At 42.1% G+C, this 23,445-nt stretch overlaps 2 protein-coding genes across 2 annotated transcripts in view; one reads left to right on the top strand and one right to left on the bottom strand.

The window, feature by feature from the left end:
• The window catches only part of pknox2 (pbx/knotted 1 homeobox 2), a 108,413-nt gene extending 93,597 nt beyond the window's left edge, over positions 1-14,816 (bottom strand). Inside the window, exon 1 of the mRNA XM_079283953.1 lies at positions 14,728-14,816. The gene's annotated coding sequence lies outside the window, so the exon portion shown is untranslated. The remainder of the gene's footprint in view (positions 1-14,727) is intronic.
• Positions 14,817-16,518: 1,702 nt separating this feature from the next.
• On the top strand, positions 16,519-23,063 carry tmem218 (transmembrane protein 218). Its single transcript, XM_079283842.1, has 3 exons — positions 16,519-16,942; positions 17,908-18,010; positions 22,402-23,063. The coding sequence occupies exons 1-3, from the start codon at positions 16,839-16,841 to the stop codon at positions 22,534-22,536; spliced, it is 342 nt and encodes a 113-aa protein (XP_079139968.1). The 5' UTR covers positions 16,519-16,838; the 3' UTR covers positions 22,537-23,063.
• The last annotated feature ends 382 nt before the right edge of the window (positions 23,064-23,445 follow it).

Raw genomic sequence — 23,445 nt, 5'->3', positions numbered from 1 at the left:
AACCTGGAAACGAGTCAGCATTTTTCACTTCCGGTTCAGATTTTTGTTAGATGCCTGAAATAATGTCAGCGGTAAACACAAGCTGAAGATATTTTAACATTTGGTTCTACAATATAAAATCAGTAAATATCCCTCTCTCGAATTCTGAAGCTTCTAAAATATAGACGCTTGCTAACGAAGACATCACACATACAGCCTCATGATATACACTTTATAGCCTAATGTTAGCTTTTTGCATTTATGCTTAAAAAAATCATAAAGTGGTGTTTAGTTATGAAGATTATCTCGATGGACAAAACATGTAAATGTTTGTTTGCCACAGATCTCATCTTCTACAATAATCCAAATTCCAATGGAAACATCCCATTGATTTTGTGTAATGCTAACTACCTGTCGGCCTGCAGAAATATGTCATCCCTGCTGCACTCTATATGTGGGGAAACACCCTGAAGGAATGAGATTTCAATCTTCCTTTAATTAATGATCCCTTCCGGCATAGTTATGGCCTCCATGACATAACAGTGAAATACATATTTAGGGCGCGATGGAGGGAAAAATGAAATGTGTTTATTCATGTTCAGTGGATTCCAGACTGACTGAACTCAGTAGTGCACTGATCATCCTAGAGGACTACAGTTAATGTAAGAGGTCAAGGAGACAATTTCACAACCATGAATCATGACTGCCTTCATAGCGAGATATTGTATGATCACAATAAACACAACCATCAGCAAAATTAAGGACTCAAAATTGGATACAGCGGGAAACATGCCAGGTTACTTTACTTTAATAAAGGAGACTGCTTTTATGCAGTGATCATCAAATTAGCGGCCCGGAGGCCCCATACGGCCCCGCCAACGCTTCCCATCAGGCACAAAGAATAGGAGGTTAAAGAATGCAGAAAATGTGTGCCGGTATTTCAAATATCTAGCTTTTTTTTTTCTTTTTTCTTTCTTTCTTTATTGAAGCAATGCCTAAAACAGTTGAGACCTTAACAAACCCCAAATATGTGTATTTGACCAAATGTGTGCTTGGGCACACATCCGTCGGTCAGCTTATTATGAGGGATTAGCACCTCGAGGCAGGAGTCAGCTCGCAAAGCTAAAACCTTAGAACCGGTTAAAGTTGATGATTATTTACTGCCAGGACTGCATTCTGCAATTATGTTATCGTCGTTACATATTTTACCCATCACTCAACGGTCAACTGCCTCTTTGATGGAGGTCTAACAGTATTTAAGTTAAGTATATGGAGTTATATTAGTACTAATATAAATATTAGACAATAATTGGCAATTGCCTATATAAGGCCTATAATATATATTATATAAAATTGCGTGTGCAAATGAATGACATTAGCAGAAGCTATTGTTTAGCTGCCGAGAGCACAATCACTAGTGTCTAATCTTCCGTACATCCTATATTTTGCAATCACCGATTCCAAGCTGCTCTGCAGTCACCTGCCACAATGATCTTCACATTTAGCATCTGTGTGTCCTTTACTTTGTTCCTCATGAAGAGCTTTGTGCTGAGAGGCGAATGAACGAAGTGAATCATCTTATCAGACACCGTTTTGGATGATGACGTTTGCATGTACGGTGGCTCTGAGTGGCCAAATAACCCTGACGGATGCGGAAAAAATGCTGGAAATGGAAGCGGTTTTAAAAACATGAACAATGGACAAACTTTGTTGGCTTGTAAACATGATTGACTCAAGGTGAGGTCATTTTTAAACGTGCAATAATCTCAGACCAAAAATACAGACTTGTTGTTTTAAAGGCCTTTAGTGTCTTGGGAATAGTGACTGAGTGAACGGGGAGTGATTCCAGACACAGTCTAGGCCTTCACTTTCTTTCAGGAAAAGAAAGGCCTTCATCATGTACATAAACAAAGATTTTCTAGAAGAAGCATCATTCTCTTTGTGACATGGATTTAAACAGACAGAGTTTCACTATTTCAATGAAGGTAACACTTTTAATATGCTATATGTGTAGAGCATTTTATTGTCTGGGCAAGAGACAAACACAATGGACTTGGCAAAGATGGCCGAGGCAGAACTCGGAATTCCCCGTCACCGTCTGAAGTGAGCTAACCTTTTTTCTTCCGTCCTGGTGAGAATCCAAAGGAAGAGAGTTAACTGTTTCACTGACATGCTGGATGTCTCCTTCAGTTGTTTGCTCCGTGTGCACACAACACTCATAATAAAGCATGATATCCCCGTGGACTGAGCCTGAGAATTTACTGACGGTCAGGTGTTCTCTGTAGTCTCCACGGTGCATTTCCAACCATTAGAAATGCACCGCTCGTTTCACAGCCCCCCTCAGCCAGGTAGTTAAAGGCAAAGTACTTTCTGTCCATTTCCCCCGAACAGAAAAATAGTGTCTTTAAATTTAAGATGCTCTGCCATCTGTACTAAATGCGCTTTATAAATACCACTGACCACGAGGAGAGAGGGGGGCGGCAGCGTGTCGGTTCACTGAGACGAAGAGAGACTGAGGGATTCACACAAGCACACAGGCTTCTGGAAATAGAAAAAAAGGAAAGCTCACACATCCGCAAATTCATTTCCTCGTACACACACACACACCTATATATATATATATAGGCCTGTATTGAAGTGGGCGTCGTCATCCCTCGTCTCTTGCCATGTCTCACCTTCACAGTCCGACTGACAGAACTCTCCCAGCCACTACTCTCAGAGAAGCATCCCCCGCCTCCGTGTTGACCTCTATCTCTTAAAGAAGTACACTAACTTTTCTGGGGAGTGGCTTTTTTTTTTGTTGCAAAGTTAGGTTGGAAGAGGTTTAAAAAATATAAATCATCCACGTCTTCCCAGTGGATGCTTTTCCCACGGCTTTTCACTACAGCAGGATACTTGATAGAAACCAACCTGCTCAAGGCCGAATTCAAAACTCAACTTGATTCAAAGTTTGGTTTGACTGCAGGGCACAGTCCTAGACACGGGTCACTACACACCCTGCACGCTTGTTTTTACGCTCTCCATTGTTTTATTGTAGTACACAAAATGAAGTGTAATGTGCACAGCTGTTCAGATCCCACATCTCTCCTGCAGTGAATCTCTCGTGAACATATAAACTGTGCCTACAATGGCCCTCTGTGTCACTATGGGCATATTTAGCATTGCCTTTCACTGTCAGCATTTGACCAATCTACTTCGGAAGATTTCATCGACTAGTCTGACGCCCCAAAAAACTTTTCCTTCAAAGCTAAACCAACAAATCCGACCAGCAATCAGCACTATCGCGTTTCAAATGGCCCAGTTACACCACGCTGACACCGTGATGACAGAGCCGTGGCAGCAGGGAGACGGGCACAGACATACCACGGGGTAGTGTGAGACACCCGGCGAGAGCCATGACACCTCCGAGCTGCCTCACGTACGCTGACTGGCAGCTGTTTGGAACTCACTTCAGCATGCAGCCCTCATCACATCTATGAAGTTACTGAAGGAGTGGGAGTGTCACTGCTTCTTTCCGTTTGTGATAATGGAAGTCTTCTAAACTCTGTTCTGAATTCTTCGGAGAGGCTTCATGACCTCTTTGAATGCAGACTTTAGTTTTTGGAATGTCAATGAGTTTTGATTTTAGGGCTGGATTAGATTATGGAAATAATCTAATATCACATTTTTATTAAGGGTTGATGACACAAAATATTGAGACAGTGTTTTTTTTTGATAAACAACCATCATTAATGTGGATATAATGACTAAGTGGTGAATGATAGAACAGCTAGAACAGTTCAGATACGGTCATCACTTTACTGTCATGCAGCCTCTAAAACCAGGAGAAGACACGAGACCATAATACGATATCTAATCTCATATCACGATATTGATATAAGCCCTATTTATAAATTGTGTGGGTTGTATGAATAACGAGGGTATCTGTGGAGACTCAGTGGTGCCCTTCCCCGTCATGCTGGGTCTGCTGTAGACACAGAGATGTGAAGAGAATCTTTGCAGTAGAGATCTTTCTCAGAACGCTTTACCTTTCAGTCGACAAACAGAAAAGAAAAAACTTTACCCCAAAATTGTGTGAAACATCTTACTCTCAGTGTGCTGGTGCCTTTTATTGATAATTGCAGGAATTACATTGAATTGAATTTATATAAACCATCTTTTTTCAAATAATGGCTGCAATCACATTGTGAATATGAATTTATTTCCCCCCCTGAACAACTCAGTGAATTGAAAGAAAACAAACATCTCAATGCTGAAAATAGCTCATTATGTTTGTGTTCTTTGGCGCAGGTTAGTGAAAGGTGTCACTGCCAAAAATGCTGCAGGGCCAAAAACAAACTGAAACATTTGGCGTCAGAGAAGTTGTTCTTGTTATTTAGTGGTGAGAAGACAGCAAGCATCCAATGCACTGCTATTGCAGTATGACCAAACTTTTTCCTCATTCCATCTATAATCTGAGAGGCTGATTTATGGACAAAGTCATTTTGAATCTGTGGCTCCAAGTTTCCTCAAGTTAAATATAGAACTTTTGAAAGGCCTTTTAAATGAAACTGTGGACATGCAGAGCACAACTTCTACATCACTGCGGGTTCACATTTCCCTCAATTTATATAAATCACTCTGCACTGGAGTTTAATACACTGTGAAAATTGGACTTTAATTGGGTGGTACAATTTGAAGTTATTGCATTTTTCAAAAAGTCCCTGTGTCTTTATAGGCAGTTCAGACTGACTCCAGGCAAGGCATCGCAACTGGACTCAGTCCTGATTGGCTCCCCTCATTAAATAGCTGCTGCAATGTTTTCAAGCAGGGCACTGCATTAAACTGGAAAAGCAGGTTTAGCTCATTTCAATAGAAGAGCTGCTGCTGTCGGTCAGTCACGGCCATATTAGGACTTAGTCTACCATCACCGCCGTTTAAATAGTTCAACTCAACCTCTGAATGAACTTTGCTCGTAAAAGGCAAGAAAAGAAATGGTTCTCCTGGAGTTATTGTATATTTACATAATATTATGGAACCTTTAACCACATTTGAGAACAACCTGTAAATATTTTCATGGCCAACAGTATAAAGGAATGTGTAAAATGTGATATGTTAAAATAAAAAAGTTGCACAGAAATTGAAGGGAACCCTTAAAAGTAGCTTCTGGCAGAAATCTCCACTGAAGTGATGCACATCTGTCATTTGGATTGGACCAGATCGACGCAGCAGACAGCTGCTGAAGTCAAATAGCATAGCGGTCTGTCTTTTCACAATAGTCTCCATTATGCTCCTATGTCTTGTTATGTCTTCTGCAAAAACACGACTGTCTGCTCGAGACCTCCAAACCAGAGAGAAATACATTACAAGGAGCTTTACTTTGCATGAGAAGTTCCCCCAAAGCCGACACACGCTACAAAATAAAGAAGAATATTACCAATCTCGAGATTTCTGAAGACACCTAAAATTGATGATAAGATATCCCACTTCTTCCTGAATTCCTCACTTTTCAGGAATGTCTTGAACAATAGGTTCTTTGGGAGAGCGACGCTCCTATCGTGGCACATCTCCTAACATGCTAATTGCCCCGCACACAGTTTGAGTTCATTTATTATGCATGAAATAATCTAATATGATGACTGTGATAATTATGCATACACAGATAAGATAAAAGAGTAGTAACCAATTATGAAGCGGGAGTTGGGAAAAGTAATTATTCTTTGTAGTGGAAAGAAGTCTCGGTTCGAGAAAAAGAGAGAAAATAAATGGGGGTTCAGGCTTCTTCTTCTTCTCTTTCCTTCAGTTCACAGTGCTGCATTTAACATGTGGAGTCATGTCTGCACTCCGTGATAGTTTAAGGGACATTGTCTTGATTGAGCACACAGTAACATCGAAGCATTGAAGTGTGTATGTGCTGACAAACATAAGGTGCTTTCTGCACAGGTTCATTTATCATGTGACGATGCCCTCGGAGACTCCACACACAGTGAGTCTGACATGTACACGTCACGACTTGAAAGAGGCAACATGATTCAACGCCTGGAGGTCTCGCCAGCATCATCGAATCAGAGAGGACGCTGAGAGGAGCGGCCAATCAGACGCTTGTTGTGGAGTCATTAAACATTCGTCAAATCAGAGCTGGTCGAACCGCTGTACAAACACGCTTCACGCCGCACAGCTTTCTTTGACTAATTGTGCGCCTGCCGCCACAAATCACAGGAAACAGAGACTCTGCAGTGGTTTCATTTTTTCCTGGGACTGAATTATGAATCCAACTTTTACGTGAAGAAATATGGCAGACTGGAGTTTGAGCGGGCTTATGTGCTCAAAGTGAGGGACAGAAATGTCTCACGGCTGCTCTGAAAGCAAACTTGATGACTGAGTCACTGCTGCAGCAGACAAAGAAAAGAAGGGGTGATATAACCACAGAAACATGCAGGATTAATACACTATGAACAGACATCATCTGAAGGAGGATTGTCTGACTGACTCGAACTAACAGCACATTCATCTGACTCAAGAGTCCGCACGTCATGTTCACACTGCTCTGGAAACCTCAGTCGCCCGTTACTCAGTCCACGTTCTGTCGCGGACCGCTGCGGTTCTCTCCTGATTGCTTGCAGAGTCTAAACTCACCGACACCAGTCAACAAAGCAGAGTTGTCCCGAAGACGGCCTCTGCAAACAACACTAAAGTCCCTTTCAACAGGGTCATATTTTCAAACACCAGAACTGGGAACGGGCTCTTAGAAGAAATGTCTTCATGTAGGTTTTGATCCTGCAGTCGTTTCAGAACAGGAAGTGAAGGATAACGAATGTGAACAAAGAGACGAAACTAACCATCAGCCCGCCTCCTGCTCTGGAGCTTTAAACTAGAGGTTAATGTCAGTGGCACCCGTGTTTCCTTACACTCTCAGCAAAGTCGTAATGTTCAGAATGTAATGAAGTGAGAAGAGGGGGAAAGCAAGGACGGGGAGTACGGCAAACACCACAACTGCTGTTTCATACGGACAGCTGATGTTCAGGAGAACCGGTCTACTGTGTGATTCTGCAGAGAGGACATTTCCACATTGGAACTCTTTATAGATTACTGGCATGATTTAGAGTGCATTGTGTGTCCAACGTAATACTTGGAAAACAGGTTTTGTTTCCAAGGAAGAGAGTGCTGTGGTCATACAACGTGCAGGACACCCCAGGTCAGAGTCCTGTGTGTGTTTTTCTTTTCACTCCATGAAGTGTGTCAGAATTCTGCCCCTACACAAATAGTTTTGTTCATTAGTGGTTCTCAAGTAACAGCAGAGGCTGAAGTGAATCATCATGTTTTATCCGCCTCGCGCTCAAACTAGCAGAAGACGAAGATAGATAGTTATGCGCAGTAAATAGTTTCGCCTGCATCCTCCAACGTCCCCCGACTGAACTCCTGTTTCCAGGAGTGTAGAAATGTCTGCTTGCACTTCAGCTCGTTAACTCTGTCTGTACCCGCTGCCATTTTATCGTGAGTGCAACTCTCACCAGAGATGGGAAGGAAGCGAGACGGCTCACTCCTCAGCTACTTCCACCGTCATCTCTGTAAAAAGATTGAGTTGAGTTATTTGACTGGCAGGTTACTGGCCCGACGTGCCATTTCACTTCCCCCGGGCAAGCTGGCATTATTTAGAAAAGAGCGTGGTTAAAGTTAGTCAACGAATGTGTGTATTTTTGTTCAATGTTAATATAGATTGTGCTGAAACTTGTGCTGAAAGTTACTCTTTGTTGTAACCAAACACGATAATCTTTCCTAACCTTAAACATAACCATTAAAAGCTATTGATCACGCTCTTATGTGGATATGGACTTGCAGGTTTATATTGTAGGAAAACTAATTCAATACTCTTTGCAGATGCATTCGGGTTACAACATGTCGAGACTTGGCAGATATGTTCATGAAAAACATTTCCTCATTAGGTTAATTGAAATACATAATACATTACTTGTGCGTTTTGTTAGTTTGTATTATGCCATATTCTGAATATATGTTGTGTAAAGTTGAAAGCTACTGGCTAAACAGTTGAACTCCAGGTTAACATGAGACGTGTGTTTTACAGTGTAGGAGGTATTTAGATATGAGGTGACATAAATCCAGCAGCACTGAGACATCCGGGATGCCAAAAGCCTTCATGTAACATAATATAGGAATAAAACAGTGCGGTCCTCCTTTAATATCTTAAGAGCGACAAGTCTTATGAAACGCCATAAAAGATGAAGCCTTCCATCGGAAAATGTAGTGCACTTGGACTGAAGCCTGTGCTGTCATAAAGTCATGGTGCTTTTATAGCCGGGGACAGAGAGGAAGTCATTTTGCAGCTAATAAGAGCAATCACTGAAATGCCTTCTGTCCTTGCTGCTGTACAGCGCTCTTACTCACGTCCGTTGATAAGCTGCACACTGGATGTGAAGAGAAAGACGTTTCTGTTAAAAGTCTCACGCCAAAATAAAGGAGCAGCTATAGACCGAGCCAAAATATTGCCCTTCAGATCAATTGTGTCCTGGAGTGCAATAAGCTGAAACATTCAGATGAGATGTGAGTGGCAGAAAAGAGCAATACACTTGAATAATATCTCTGGAGAGGATTCTGAAAAACGGAGCCGTGTTCCAGTAAATAGCCCTTTGGAGGTCACAACTTTAGCGCTGTTGCATTTCTATTCAAAGTGCAGCACACTTCAATGGGCAGCTCTGCCAATAATCAAAGTAGAGGGGTTTCAAAAGGCCATCTCGCACCAGTTCAAAGCGGCAGCATTTTCTTATGTCTTGGGCTCCCAACCCGTCTCCTGCTGCAGCTCGTCTGTGTATTAAAACAGCTGCAAATGCACCAAGAGTGAAAGACAAGAACGTCAGGAGGTGGTCAGAGAGGCCAAAGTACAGTAATATAATCAGTAATATAAGTTATCTGGGGGGGGGTTTACAAAAAGATCTTCTGTTGATGTGTACTTTGTCTGTCCTTCTTCCGCTCTGGACTAAAAGTTAGTCTGACTCACAGAAGAGGACCAGCAGTCAGCAGTGCCGAAAAACAGCTGCTAAACCTGCAGTCTGAAACCACTGGAGTTTAAAGGGATACTTTATACTTTTCAACCAGCTTTTCATCCTTAATGTCGGTAGTATAAACAACTGAACATGTTCAACATCCTCCATGTTGCCAGCACCCACAGGCCTCCACTTATTTAGCAGAAAAGATTTGCCAGTCTCTCTCCCAACTGGTGAAATACCAGGCTTGTTCAGTGGTCTGACGCTTCCAACTATGGCTCTAGGTTCCCCTCTTGAGTCAGCTTTGGACGTGTCAGTTCCCACTCGTTACATGCATGGTGTCTTTTCAAAATAAGACACTGCTAAAGGCTGCTAAAGGTATCAAGCTGCAACCACACATTTGGATTGGGCAAGAGAAAGCCAGTGCCACTGATTGTGTGAACATGAAACGCATGGTGTCAAGTCCGTGCTAGAGGGCTGCAGGAATGACTTCTAAAACCTGCAAATGAGTCGACATCTCTACGCTTTCGGTTCCCTAGTCGCAAAGTCAGTGGGTTGTTTGAATGTGTTTTTGGTTGGATGTGTGGTTAACACAAGATGAAAGGATTTGAACGTGTTGTTGTGCTGTACAAAATACATCAGTAAATACCTCTCTGGTGAATTAAAAGGTGCTTGCTAAAAAGTGTCGAAATGAGACGACTAAGCGTCCTCACTGGAACACAGTCCTCCTTTAGCTCAGTGCTGGGGACGTGAAGTCATGTGACTTTAGCCTAATGTTCGATTTTTAATTCTGCTGACTGTATTCACATTTCAAAATTGATAAAAGTGGTGTTCCAGTGGTGCAGATTATCTTGCTGAACAGAACGTGTAAGTATCATAAACGTTTGTTTGCCATTTGACTCAGAACTCAGTTTAAAGAGAACTCAATATTTCCAATAGCAGCGACCCCATTTGGGCCCATTTATTCACTCTGGAGGAAGCACAAACATGCAGCCACACAGCACTTGGTGGGATTTTATCTGCTATGATCTGCTGTTGAATTCAAATCAAATATTTTGAACCTCACCCAGCTCAGCTGTTACCAGAACTCTCAAATATAATGAATTCAGGATTTACTGGCAGGCTTCATATTTCTCTGTGTGAAGCTCTGCTCATTTATTAGGATTATCTACATTCCACCAGAGATAAGAACCAGCGGCACAATGAGGTTCAGAGTCGTGTTGGAGGTCTTTAAATGCAGAATATATAATAAGCTGTTGCTAATTTGAGTTTGTGCTTGATCCTTGAATAATACCACAGATGTCTAAAAATATAGGTCTTAATTGTTTTTCATGCAAAAATAATGACATCAAAAGCAATGTATGCCAACACTATGAATACTGGAGACATCAGAGTGGAAATGGACGACTTCTTACACGTCTCAACCACAGTAAACACGATCTATGTGTGCATCCTGCTAGTGAAGAAGCTGAGCTGTATTGGACTCCTCCATTCTATGCCATGACTTCGGCTTTTTGGAATGTGTCCCTGCTGGGTTTTCATTTCCTCTGTCTGGAAAAAAGGAATGCAATCAGAGGACTGATGCTAAAATCATTATCTAATGACTAAAGCCTTTGTATGACTTCTTCCATGCTGTGGCGTTCACTGTTCATGCACACATCACATATTATTGTGTGGTTTGTTTGACTGTCTGCAGGCCAAATTGATTCAAATGTGCCGAGCTCGATCAATCAGTGACTCACATGAAGACCAATATTCTTTTTACAGCCGAATATGTCGTGATGAGAGCAAATACCGACGCAACATGTTGCTGTAATCATATGTTGTGAAGTAAAGCGACAGAAAATGTGATTTGTTATTTTGTAGGCAGTGAAAGGACGCTCATTGTTTCACACATCGATGACGTTACCTGCGTAAGGGCTGCACAATTAAGCGAGTATCACGGTCTGGGTTCTCCGCAATGAAATGAACATGACCGACTGTGATATTGATGTTTAAAAGGCGCGCTGCACTCACAGAGAACGCCACTGGATATTCAATCACAGCAGCCAGCCACCAGGGGGGATCCAGAAGTTCTGGCTTCCCTTTTGGGGAGCTGTGCGCTCACTCGGCAGGAGCAGCCAGAGTGATCATGAAATAATTGTGATCTCAAGATCGATGACACATTGTTGTCATCAGTGGGCAATACAACACGTCATCGGGTGAGAATCTGAACGAAGAGTTTCATTAGCTAGTTGATGACAAATAATCTGAAATTAATTCATGAAAACCAAATTGCATTGTTGATTTAGTTTGATCTGTAGAGCTGCAACTAACAATTACGTTCCTTGTTGATTAATCTGTTGATGATTCTTTCAATTCATCCACAAGTTGTTTGATCTATAAAATGTCAGAAACTGGAGACGGTGTTTCCCAAAGCCCGAGATGATGTCCACAAATGTCCTGTTTGTCCAAACCTCAAAGATGTTCAGATTTTTGTCACAGAGTAAAGAAATGTAAAAATATTCACATAAAACCAATTTATCGATGATCAAAATAGTGGAAGTTTGATTTAATCGTGGGGCTATTTATTATAAATGTTCTACTTATGTATCACGCCACTCTATAACAATCACCGTCTGACTGCAGGTTTCAAACCAGACCAAACTGCATGTATTTCATGACATCTCTATGTCCTTCCAGGAACAAAGCTCCGTGATGTTGACAGCATGGAGGGTCACTAATTTGCCTGCTGCTCCTCTTGGAGCATAAATCAAGCCGATCCATCTCTCTCCGACCCTGCTCCCTGGTGGCTTACTTAGAGCCATGCCAACGCAGCGCTGGCTGCGGAATGAGCAAGGGTAAGCATGCAGGGGCTGTCTTTAAGCTGAGCCATCTGACGGTATAAACAGGCCTCCGTCTCCTCTTGAGAGCAATAGGGATCAAGCGGGCTTAGTGGGCATGACCTGTGGGGGGCCCGGACACGGCCCCGAACATGCAACACAACACAATTGTCTTAAAGATTGCTGCTCTACTGAACATGTGAAAAACTAGCCGACATCACATTGCCCACGGGCCCGGAACAGGACCTAGATGCACTCCGCTGAGGATACCCGGCAGACTAAAGCCTTATGAATAATTCTAAACATCCTCTGGCTTTTTTCCTGCCTGATTTAAGAGAGTGAGGCCCTACACAACAAATTACACATCTCACAATCGGATTGCTGAGAAAAGGAATCTTGCAAAGTGAGGCCTGGTACGAGACCCTTAAAAGAAAGAAACCTTGGATCGTCTCAAGAGTGATATATTGGTTTCTTCTGCACCATGCAGGCTGGAATTAGAGGCAAAGGCGAAAGGAAGTGACAAGACATTTGCTTTGTGGTTTAATTTCCTCGATTGCTTTATGGCCATACATAAATGCTTAAATTGGTTTGTAACATATGCTCTCCTCGCTCTGTTTACTTCCTTCATTTAGTGTGACTGAATCACTTTATTAGCGATTATCCCCCAAAAGCTGCAGGAATGCACAGCACCACACCTCATCATCTAATTTGCCCATATAGTAGGAATGAGAATATGCAAATACTGCAGCAGCAAATTCGCCCCCGGGCTGCTTGTCCAATGACACAAATCATCAATTAAGATCTCAGCAGGGTTTGGGGATAAACTAAATTGGTATTAATCCTATCTGACGATATGTAGAGCCGTGTGGGGTTCATCACAACAAAGAACAAACATCACGAGTGAACAAACATCACTCGTGTGTGTGTGTGTGTGCGCGCACCGTCAAGATCCATTCTCAGCTGAAGCGTACCACTTTGAGACACTGACAAAAGGTGCACAATCATTGTATAATGATCATCTTTTGGTCTTCAACAGCAACGAGTCTTTCAAAACGGTTTCTTTCACTGTGGTGCGAGTTTAGCTCCTCATGGGATTCTGTGCTCAGCACTCCGCACCTGCCCAATGTGTTTGACGGAGGGAGCTAAAGTGGTCTAAATCGCCATTGTGATTTGTCAGGGAAGCAGATGATTAGTAAACAAATGGCTCAGGCATATTAATTAGGCTAATGTACTCCCAAAGCTCACACCATTGCTGAGAGGGGCCTTCACTTTGCAATATAGAGTTGTGACGTTAAGTGACGGACACTGGAGTTATATTTCCTGAACTTTCCACTTAGCAACGTGTTTTTACCAAATCTGTGTATGTACAGGGACATGTTTGTGATATTCGAGAGGCCGAGATCAAAGCAGAATGAGACTGAACAGAGGACTTGACTCATAAAACTACCAACACAGCAAACTACCTGCGAATCGCTGCCTTGTTTTAACAGAATGATCGCACAAATAAAGTAGAGACACGCTGTCTGAGGGACACAGCCTCCGTCAAATCACACTCACAGCATTTCATGTCGGTCGAACGTCTCCTACGAGTGAAATAGTCATTCGGGCAATTTTGGAATAGAGTGGTCATCTGAAATAGAAAGTGGTGAGTGGCTCACAAAGAAGGCCAGTGTTCAGTCTAGAGGGGTTTCGCAGGGCTGGGAGTAAACATTAGACCTCACTGAGGTGCAGATTAGTTGAGCATTAAATACTTCAATCAAAGATGTATTAAAATTGTTTTAAAATGCAGACAAGTGAGGAAGGTAGGCTTTTTTTTGCTGTATATTTTTTTCTGGAACTAGCTTTGACACTAGCTTTGTATGAAAAAACTATTTTGTTTAAATGCTGTACATTAACTGCAAACAAGAAATGTAAATGACGGCTGTCACAAGTTACACATAAAAAACTAGATATTCACAAAAGGTAAGCTCTTTAAATCAATGATTTTAAAAAAGAAACTACATTTTCAAATAAAGGTGGTAGCATATGCATACGTATATATTCTTCAGTTTGATATATGCTGTGTTAATTTGTTTGTTTTTGTCAAAAACAAACAAACACAGGCACACACACAGAGAGAGAGAGTAGCACTGTGTACTGTACTGTCTACAATACAATTTATTATGAACAAAGAAAACTGCCGGCTTAACTTGGATTAAATATGGGTGTAAGTTATTTTACTCTGAAAATCCTTTGCCGTTATTTTCTTGACAAACACGTAAATCTTACCAGTCAAAATAAAAGCATTTTACTCGAATAAAATACACCACATAACTTCACTTAACAATACGGGTTTTTTCTTCTTTGCAAGGCAGATTTACACCATCAGATATTCACTGTAAATTCACAAATAATCTGAATGCCATGTACAGTCCGGTGCTCGTTGACAAAGCCGTAATAAAAACGCCAGCTTCCTGCAGCTACATGCGCTCATTCTGTCTCCGGTCACTGTTATTGTGACAATTCTCTAAATGACAATCTTTCGCACTAAAAGCACCCCCCGTTAAATTCAACACATCCTACATCCGTGCATCACAAACATTGCCGATACATTCTTTTTTTTAAAATCCAAACACCGCATCAAGCAAAAGAAACAAATCCACTGGTCTCTCAGTCCAGCACAAAAAATGCATCTCCTCTCTTTTCCCTCTCTCTTTTTCTCCCCCTCCTCTTCTCCCCCTCCCTCTCGCTCTCTCTCTCTCTCTCTCTCTCTATCCCTCCCTGACTCGCTCTCTCTCTCTCTCTTTCTTTCTTTCCCTCCCTCTCTCGCTCTCTCACTCTGGCCTGGCTGGCTGGCTGACTGTATGAATAATGTCCTGCCTTTTGTAATGAAGGGGGGGGGGGGAAGGACGCTGAAGTGGTAAAGCCCTGCTCCCATGCACTGACATTGAAAATGAATGACAGCTTACCTGCATGCCAATCTTCATCAGACTGACACTGGGCTGACAGCACAGCCTATACTCCTCCACACAGCCGCTGACGTCAGCCGCGCCTGGCCCCTCCCACCTCCATCTCCGCTCCCCGTTTTTTTCCCAACACCGGGCTGCTGATGCCTTCCCGTGTCCGTGGGAAATACGGCACTCACGCGTGGGGCTCCGCGAGAACGGTGCGGGGATGTTGGTTGGAGGCGATGAAGCACCAAAAGAAAGAAAGACCCGATATTCTTCCTGTATTATTGTTTTTTTTTTTTCCTGATCAGCTTGAATGACACATTCAATATTTACAGTCAATAACCGGCATTTGTAACATAACACACAGCGATCAAAAAGATATGTCCCCTGTGTGCTATTTTGAAATGAATAGAAATAAACTTGCCTGTCACTATTATTATTATTATTCATATTTTAATAGTTTTATTGAGTCACTTCAGTTGGTTCCACATATGTTGTGAGAATGAGGTGTCTGTGGTGAATGTGACACAAGCTGTGACGTGAGGAAAATATGACTTTGGCCTACATGAGAGATTCAGGGTTTGGTCTTGTTGCCAGAAACACAATGAATACCCTGTCAATTTTGTAATTTTACAATTAATGCACTCATTGTGGCCTGTTAAACTACTGATTCATAGTCACCAAAGCAACATTTATGTATGCAATCAATGTAAAGTTAAAAACTCCATCTCATAATTAGTTTATTCTTTAAATGTGTTTATTGAATGTGTTTTTGTATTGCTTCATCTAATAACTTAAATTCGGTTATGTTCTTACCTATTCAGGTTGACCAAAGATTGAGCCTTAATAGCTCAAAGAGAAACTAGACCCTGAACACGAGGCTCCTCTGTGTGAGTAGGGATCAGAGAATAATGCTCTCTCCATGCTGGTCGTCTTTAATCTATTGGATTTGTTTGAGGTTGCGGGAGGAACTCAGATCATCTGGGGGAGTTTCAGGCAAACACAACGAGAAAACCAAATTCCCCGTAGAGTTTGGTGTAAATTAGGACTCGGTTTGCTTTACGGCTTTTGCTGTCAGTGGTTCTGAACATGATCCAGTCCTACCGTCTGCATAGTTATCCAAATCATAAATAAACACTGAGTGCTTGGATCTTACGAAGGTTACTCAAAGGCAACATGTCTTTTCCCAGTAAACACGCAGAGGCACCAGCACTTTGAGCGGGACTGGGGCCTTTGAACCGCGGAGCTGGCTAGCCCCCTGTCGGTCCGCATTAATAATTGCATGCTTCAAAAAGACAGGTGGGATGATGGGAACCAGAAGGCTGCTGGTAAGATAGACATTTCTATTCAGACCCAAATCAGCTCAATCTATTTTGCCCTGCCAGCTGAAAACACACGGAAGAATTGACTTGATGTCAAAACAACAGAGTTTAAGTTTAAGTAGCTAAAGCTGGTGGTAGTTATCCATTTGCTACCGATCCTGACCCCTAAATGACGAGTTGATGGACCTAATAGCGTATTTATATGGTGATAAGAACAAACATTAGAAAAAACGCTTCTCGAGATAAAGAAAATGTGTGGCCTCGAATCAATAAGAGATGTTTAAGTGTACAGAAGAAAAGTAAATGATCAAACGTAAATTGTATGAATGGTAAAAACGAGCTGGGTGAAGTTCTGCAGTATATTCGACACTGTTCGGATTTTTAGTAACGATGCACGTGATTGGCCCGTCGTGAGTTGGTGTATCCAATCAAACCCCAGTTTGCTGTTACCAGGAAGTAGAAGACGCGACGGACAACGCTTTATCTATCGAACTGGTTGAGAAATGACGGGTTAATGGACAGCTAATAATCATTCTGAAGGGGGGGGGGGTCGAACATCGATCCATTGTTCACCGTTTCACGAAGCATGCAGCTGTCTGCCTCAGCAGAGCTAGCAGTGACAGCTAACTCACACTACGGTGGAAGTTACAGTAATTAAGCTAATGTAGCTAACGTTAGCTAACCTTAACTTTGTTGTTACTGCATTGCTTACGTTATGTCACGAACGTCGGTCGTAAAAACTCATTTGACCAACTTCACGTGTTACTGTTCTGTGTGTCGGGTAAACTAACTTTAGTTACCGTGAAAATGGCAAGCACCGTTTTGGAAGTCGGCACGGGCGTCTTCGTCATTGCGATCGTTTGGATTGTATTTCTTGTATTTGGGATGATGCTGCTGAGAGCATCTGCAAAGTGAGTGAGAACAACCCTTCCACACACTCCTTACACTAACCCGGTTAGAACGTACATGCATTGATAGAGAAAAGCCCAGGTTATCTGTGACAGTGAATCGGTCAGTTAATCCCGAAACATTTCCTCACTTTAATGTTGGTTTGAATGTTGGCCAAAGCACACCTCTGCTGGAACACACGCCTCTTCAACAGTGGCATTAGTAAGGTTTCCTCAGAAATTCGGCAGTTGTGTGAGAGGTTTATTTCAATAAAATGCGGAAAAAAACAATACTTTTCATAAACCCAGCTCACTGTTGAACACAGTGGTGTGTTTAGCGGAGGACAGATGTAGTGATGTCAGGAAACTCAAAGCTGAAATAAAGTCGAAGTCAAACTGAGTGAACTCAGATTCATAACAGAATTTAAGCTGTATTGAGCAGTTATGAATCAATTTCTGAAAAAAATGTAACCTTGACCTGGATTTCACACAGAAAGATTGCAACTCTATCATTTTTTGCCACTTAAATATTTTCTTCTTTCCCTAGATAGAGCAGCACATATATCTATTTTACCTAAATGCTATGAAGCAATGAGGCTTTCCACACATACTGCTGTACTGATTGATTGATGGGACCATGTTCTTTCCAATCCCTGCTTTCAGTACTTGTGCAAAGACTACAACAGACCCTGGTACTATTACAGTTGGTTCATTATCTTTCTAGAATGCACTGTGACACCAAACATTATGCACTTGTGTAAGATGCAATTACAGTACAGTCTAAATGGGGTGAAACATGGTGCCATTTACTTGATTGGAAAGTTAACAACTATTTAAAAACACAATAAAGAATGCCATTGTTTTGATTGGTACTTAATAATGACATTATCCTCAGAAAACCCTGTGTTTACTGCAAATCAGCAGTGGGGGTCCTCATGCTGTCCTTTTTTGAACTGTGTATGTGTGTTTTGTGTCTTTTTGTTTGCCAGGTTAGGCATTATCCCCATATTCTTACTGGCTCTCACCATCACTCTGGTGCTGGTGTTGTTCCCGCGCAGCCCAGAGACAACCCCCCCTTTCAAAGAGACGGAGGTGAGCTGAATGCACATTAAAAACTATTTTGCACGCTATTAAAATGCAAATACCAGAGAGAAAGGTTTTTACATAAGCGTTCCTCTACATCAAGAGGCAATTTAAACTTCTACCGCTGCCAAAGCTATGACAAGGAACTACTCCAAATCAGTGTTCTCGACCATGTCTTGCATTAAAAGCACAGAGTCTCGTGTTATGATGGTCTGTGCATGATGACAGCATAATGTAATTCAGTTTGGAAATAACAGCAGGCCTGGATGTTTACAGTTTGATGAGGGCTATCTGGCTGTCATTACTCCCAAATGTTTTGTGTACGGAGGCCGCTGAGTGAATATGAGGATTCAGAGCCCACAGACCAACGACTTCAGCTCAATGGTCATCTCATGCACACCTTTGTGCTCCCAAAAATGATATTTCTGTTCTCTCTTCTCATGCATCATGAAACATTTAAGAACAGTAGCTACAGTCAAACAAACTTATCTTTATCAAAGATGTGTGGTCTTTCTTATATTTGAGTGTGCGTGTATATGGTCCCAATGCCGAAAGGCAAAGCTCCGATCATGTGTGCTTGTTACTCAGAACACAATGTGTTTGTGCTGATTGAGGATATAAGCTCTATTTAGGTTTGAGGTAGGTGAATTTAAACAACAAGCCATCCCAAACAAAACCTCAACTCTGCTATAAGCCGTATCCACAGTGCTGTCAGCCTGTAAATATCATGTGTCATTGTGCGCGCCCGTCTGTGTGTGTGCTTGCATAAAGGCCTGCTCCGCTTTATCTTAGTCCAACAGCAACACAGAACAAACACTCCCCCCATGTCGCCTCGGGGTCGTGCCAGTGAGCCAGCCAGATCTGCCAAGCAAGCTGCCACCCCATAGAAATAGCGAGCTCGCACTTTATAGCCTTTGTGCAAAGGCAGATACCCGACCAGCAACAGAGAGAGGCGGCACGACGCGGCTTCCTGGGTGTCTGTACAAGGCGTACGGGCAGCATGAACCCATGGGGACCTCACAAACTGGTTCTAGTGTTTCAAAGAGCTCACATTTAACATCCCTTGTAATATTGACACCTTATAATGCTTTCAGAAATCATCACCAACCATCAGTCTACTTCGTTTACAGTTCTGTACCTTTATTGATTATCAAGTAGGCTGTTATTTCCATAAATTGTGAGGGTATATCATTAATTAGTGAAGCAATTACAAATATTCTCAAACAGTAGGTTATTTCATCAATTGGATATTTTTACCGTTTGCTTATTTCAATCGGTAGTTTTTAGAATTAAATGGAATACAACTTTCATTGTCCACAAATGTGGAAAATTGCTCATTTGGCATGACATTAAAACATTCAAATATAAACATAACAACAACATTGACAGTATGTATCCTAATAAAAGACAGTATCAAGAATATAAGCAATACATCTCAAGAAATAAAGATTTCAATTGAGTCTGTAAGAATTGAGCAGAGGGATCGCTGAGCAGCCCGAGCATCGACTACCTCCTGTCTGCTGAACCTTAACCCGAACCCCCCAACCCTAATCCTGCCTCATCTTTGATCATTTAATCTGAAACAAATCAATTCCAACTGACCGTTTTCATACAGAGCCAGAAAAACTGATGTTCTAAGTATTAAGAATCCTCACGTGTGATCATTAACAGAATTCAAACAAAGGCACAAATGCATGTGAGGGTGAAAACCCGATTTACTGGCGATGGCGTCTTCTGAAGATCATGTTTTGATGTCCACTCATTTTCATTTCCTGAAGTCTTACATATAAGCAGAGAGATGTGTAAGAAAAGCCTAACCTATTGCTGTTGAACAAAAGTCAAATATCACAGTGCCAATTAGGCCAGTCCCAGACTGAGGGGGGGTCATACTAGACCCCACCCCCTCTCCTGTCTGCCCGTCTGCCAGCTACCACCCGTGCGCTCAATGGCACATTAATAAAACATGGCCCACACTTTGGGTTCCTGCTTGCTGTGTAATTGGCAAATTAAAAAGTGAGATGTGTTAAATGCATCCATAAGAAACAGCATACATCACCCCCCACCCCACCCCCTCTCCGAGACATTAAGCGGATAGACACACACACACACACACACACACACACACACACACACACACACACACACACACACACACACACCTACTGTGATTCCACAACAGCCCTGTGGAACCTCTCTTCAGTCAGCAGTAGGGCTCACACTGCTGCTTCAGGGCGTTTTCTCACTTTGTATTCACATATTCACGGACGGCTCATGATTGAAATATTAACACAGACCCAGAGCTACGAGTGAAGCAATGATTAAATCTGTCGAACTTTATGAACTCCAACTGCGCCTAATTTAAGCAACATCGATGCTAATCTCGATGATCTATTGTTTCTCCAAGTCGTGCGCCGGTTTGCTAAAGACCTGTAATCCACTCGTTACTCAGGATCAGGCAACAGCCGGCGCCCCGGAATCAGCTTTTAGTTCAAACGGTGAAACAACGAACATGCCATGTCTTCAAATGCACTGCTGCACGGGTTATTCCCCGAACACACAGGGCGAGTTCCTGTACGGATCAATAAGCACTTGTCTGTGTGTCCGAGCCCACAGGGTTGAGAGGCAGAGCTGACATGGATACAATCAGGAAGTACAGTAATAGATGAGGTATCTCTTCATCAAGTGGTCACCAATCAACCTGTCAGCACTCTCACTGCTTCTGTTCAATAAACTCAGGTTGATCAGTGTTCCAATATCAGCACTCGTCGTTCTGTAACTAGGAAACGTTAACATGCTGACTTTATTGTTAGGCTTTTGTCAATTTTAAACATATTCTCGCGTGTTATGAGATGACATGTTTTTGTAACAGCAGTGGAGACAGTGTTGAATGTGGATCAGTCACATCTAGCTGCCGCAGTATCGGCACAGATACAGATCTAATACGTTGACTCAGTTTATCACTCATTAAAGGGAGAGTTTAGTTGTTTTGAAGTGGGGTTGTATGAGGCATTTCTCCATACTCACTGTATCACTTACAGTAGATGACAGCACAGAAGCAAAGCGATATGTACTGCTGTGGACGCAGACACCTAAAGGTGTCGGTGTGAGTGTGACTGTATCTGGAGTATTTCTGCTGGTTCAGACAGCTATACAGTGCATGTTTTTCTGACAGGGAACCGACGCTGCTATCTACCACATGCTCTCGCCAGAGCCACCAGACTCCATTGAAAGAAACAGATGAGCGGAGTCGCTGGTCCACTGCTGCCTCGATCGGTTACTGTGTTTGTATTATTGTGTGACTTCAGCTCATTTGGATTCACCAAAGTCACACAATAACACAAACTAACTAACTGATTCTAAAAGGAAAATGACATTTGTTTTACCCAGGCTGCAGTTCCCCGTGGGTAATGGCCCCAAGACAAGATAAACTGGAGAAAATATTCTTAATTTAGCGTATGCTAAAGATGAGCCTTTCTTTTAGGTGTCTAACATATGTGTTCCTGCTGCCTCGACCACAGCAGTACATGGCTTTGCTTCCCTGCGGTAACTCCTGTCTCGCTTCTCCAAGCCGAGGGCGTGGCGACCAATCGTTCATTTCTCTCAAATAATAAACAAGTTGTAAATAGAAAACTATGTGAGAGTGTTTACTGAAGAGGTCATGAGGGAATTAACTTATATGTCTGCCACCTTTCTACCATTTAGGACCCGAAATGTACCACTAGAGTTTGTTTAGGTTGTACTTGAAGTCTCTCAACAGATGAATCACACAATACAGGTCTGCAGAATTCGGCAGTTCATCATTCAGAATCATCTCAAATGAAATCTAACTGTGCAGCCAAATATGCATGTGTTCTCTCAAAGCCTACGTCTGGCAGCAGTTAGCAGTTTATCACAAAAAGAAGCCAGCGAGAAGGTAACCCAAGTAAAGATGTGTGTCAATGTCCAGACATGTCATCTGGCATCAGCCAGTCATTCTACAGCAACATGAGTGGACCCGGTGACCCTTGCTGTCTAAGACACTGGATCAGACATGTTGGATGAGCGGCCCTTGAAGCTTCCAGTGTGCACTGTCACATCAATTCAACTTCTGGTGACCGTCAGTTATTCTGCATTCTCAACTGTTAGAAAAATAAATGATATCAACTTTGAAGGCAAGCCGTTATTGTAATGTCTGTTTGTGTGGTTTGTCTGTCTGTAAACCGAGTACCCATTGATAGCCTCACATAAGGCTACATGCGTCTACACAAAGCCTTCCTGAAGGCCCTCGCCTGACATCTAGTGGCTAATAGAGGAAATACAGAATTTTGAACAGCCATGCTTTTCCCATGCATTGGATACTGTTTACTGTGTGTAGTTCCTGAGAACTCCTGACGGTGAACGGGTACACTCTTTCTCTACAGATAGTGGACACTTTGTTCATCGGACGCTACGTGCTGCTGGCGGTGGTGAGCGCGGTCTTTCTGGTGGTGTTCTTCATGCTGCTCCCCTTTCATTTCCTGGAGCCCGTGTATGCCAAGGCCTTAAGAATGCAGTAGAGCTGCCAGGGTGAGAGCTGGCACGGGGATCACATCGCTGATGTACACAACTTAAGAGAGGCAGGGCATGACGAGAGGCCCCCGCTTCACAGGATGCCTCCCAAACAGAGACAGCAGGAGAGCAGTGTCTTCTTTCTTCATCGCCAACTGTTTATGTACAACCAGCAGAAAGAAATATCCAACAGCACCCAGCTTGTTTTATTGTATCAATACATGAGATGAAGAAAATGTTGTTTCACTATTTACACTACAGTACTAAAAGTGTTCAATACTCCCTCAACTTGATTTTGTCAAGTTCGGGTGTTGGTGACATGAACCCTGTAGAATGAGTCTGAGAGAATGTTTATTCAAATCCTAAATGCATCTCATGTCATGTTTACAGGTGTTTGAATCTGGGAGATTGCATTTCTGTCTTTTCTGACATTGTTAATACAGGGAATCTTTTTTTTATTACTAAATTCAATTGTTGTTATGCATTACTTCACCTTAATGATAACTTGTGGATAATAAATAGCATGTTTATTCTATATGTCTATTTTGTTCTGTGTGACAGTTAGTGTAGATAAAATCACACATTAAAAAAAGACATAATATGAAGTGACACAACCAAAATAGCATCACATTTTTATTCAGTGTTTCATTAATATGCGTATGTGATGAAATGATGTCTACATATCTCTGGTTCCCAGATTCTTCTGTGCTGAAATGCTGAAAATCTAAACGGTACATAATAGCCATATGGCTAATTCATGGTGCCAGAAAAGCATTCTCATTATACATATTTCATTTAGATATATGTGAATCATATCATATCATATGTGAATATTGTCTACTAATCGACTCAACTAGTCAATAAATGAACTAGTTTATTTGAAACTGAATGGATAAATAGCCCTCTGGGCCTGTCTA

The sequence above is a fragment of the Melanostigma gelatinosum genome (assembly GCF_949748355.1).
Source record: "Melanostigma gelatinosum genome assembly, chromosome: 14".
In the NCBI taxonomy this organism is placed as follows: Eukaryota; Metazoa; Chordata; class Actinopteri; order Perciformes; family Zoarcidae; genus Melanostigma; species Melanostigma gelatinosum.
The sequence above is the reverse complement of the archived record's forward strand: the minus strand, read 5'-3'. Positions and strand labels throughout refer to the sequence as shown.

What these genes read in the sequence shown, in the direction of transcription:
- tmem218 (XM_079283842.1), top strand. Translation starts at nt 16,839, where the DNA reads ATGGCAAGCACCGTTTTGGAAGTCGGCACGGGCGTCTTCGTCATTGCG. An exon ending in CTGCTGAGAGCATCTGCAAA is followed by an intron (nt 16,943 to 17,907) that starts GTGAGTGAGAAC and finishes TTTGTTTGCCAG; the next exon opens with GTTAGGCATTATCCCCATAT. An exon ending in CCCCTTTCAAAGAGACGGAG is followed by an intron (nt 18,011 to 22,401) that starts GTGAGCTGAATG and finishes CTTTCTCTACAG; the next exon opens with ATAGTGGACACTTTGTTCAT.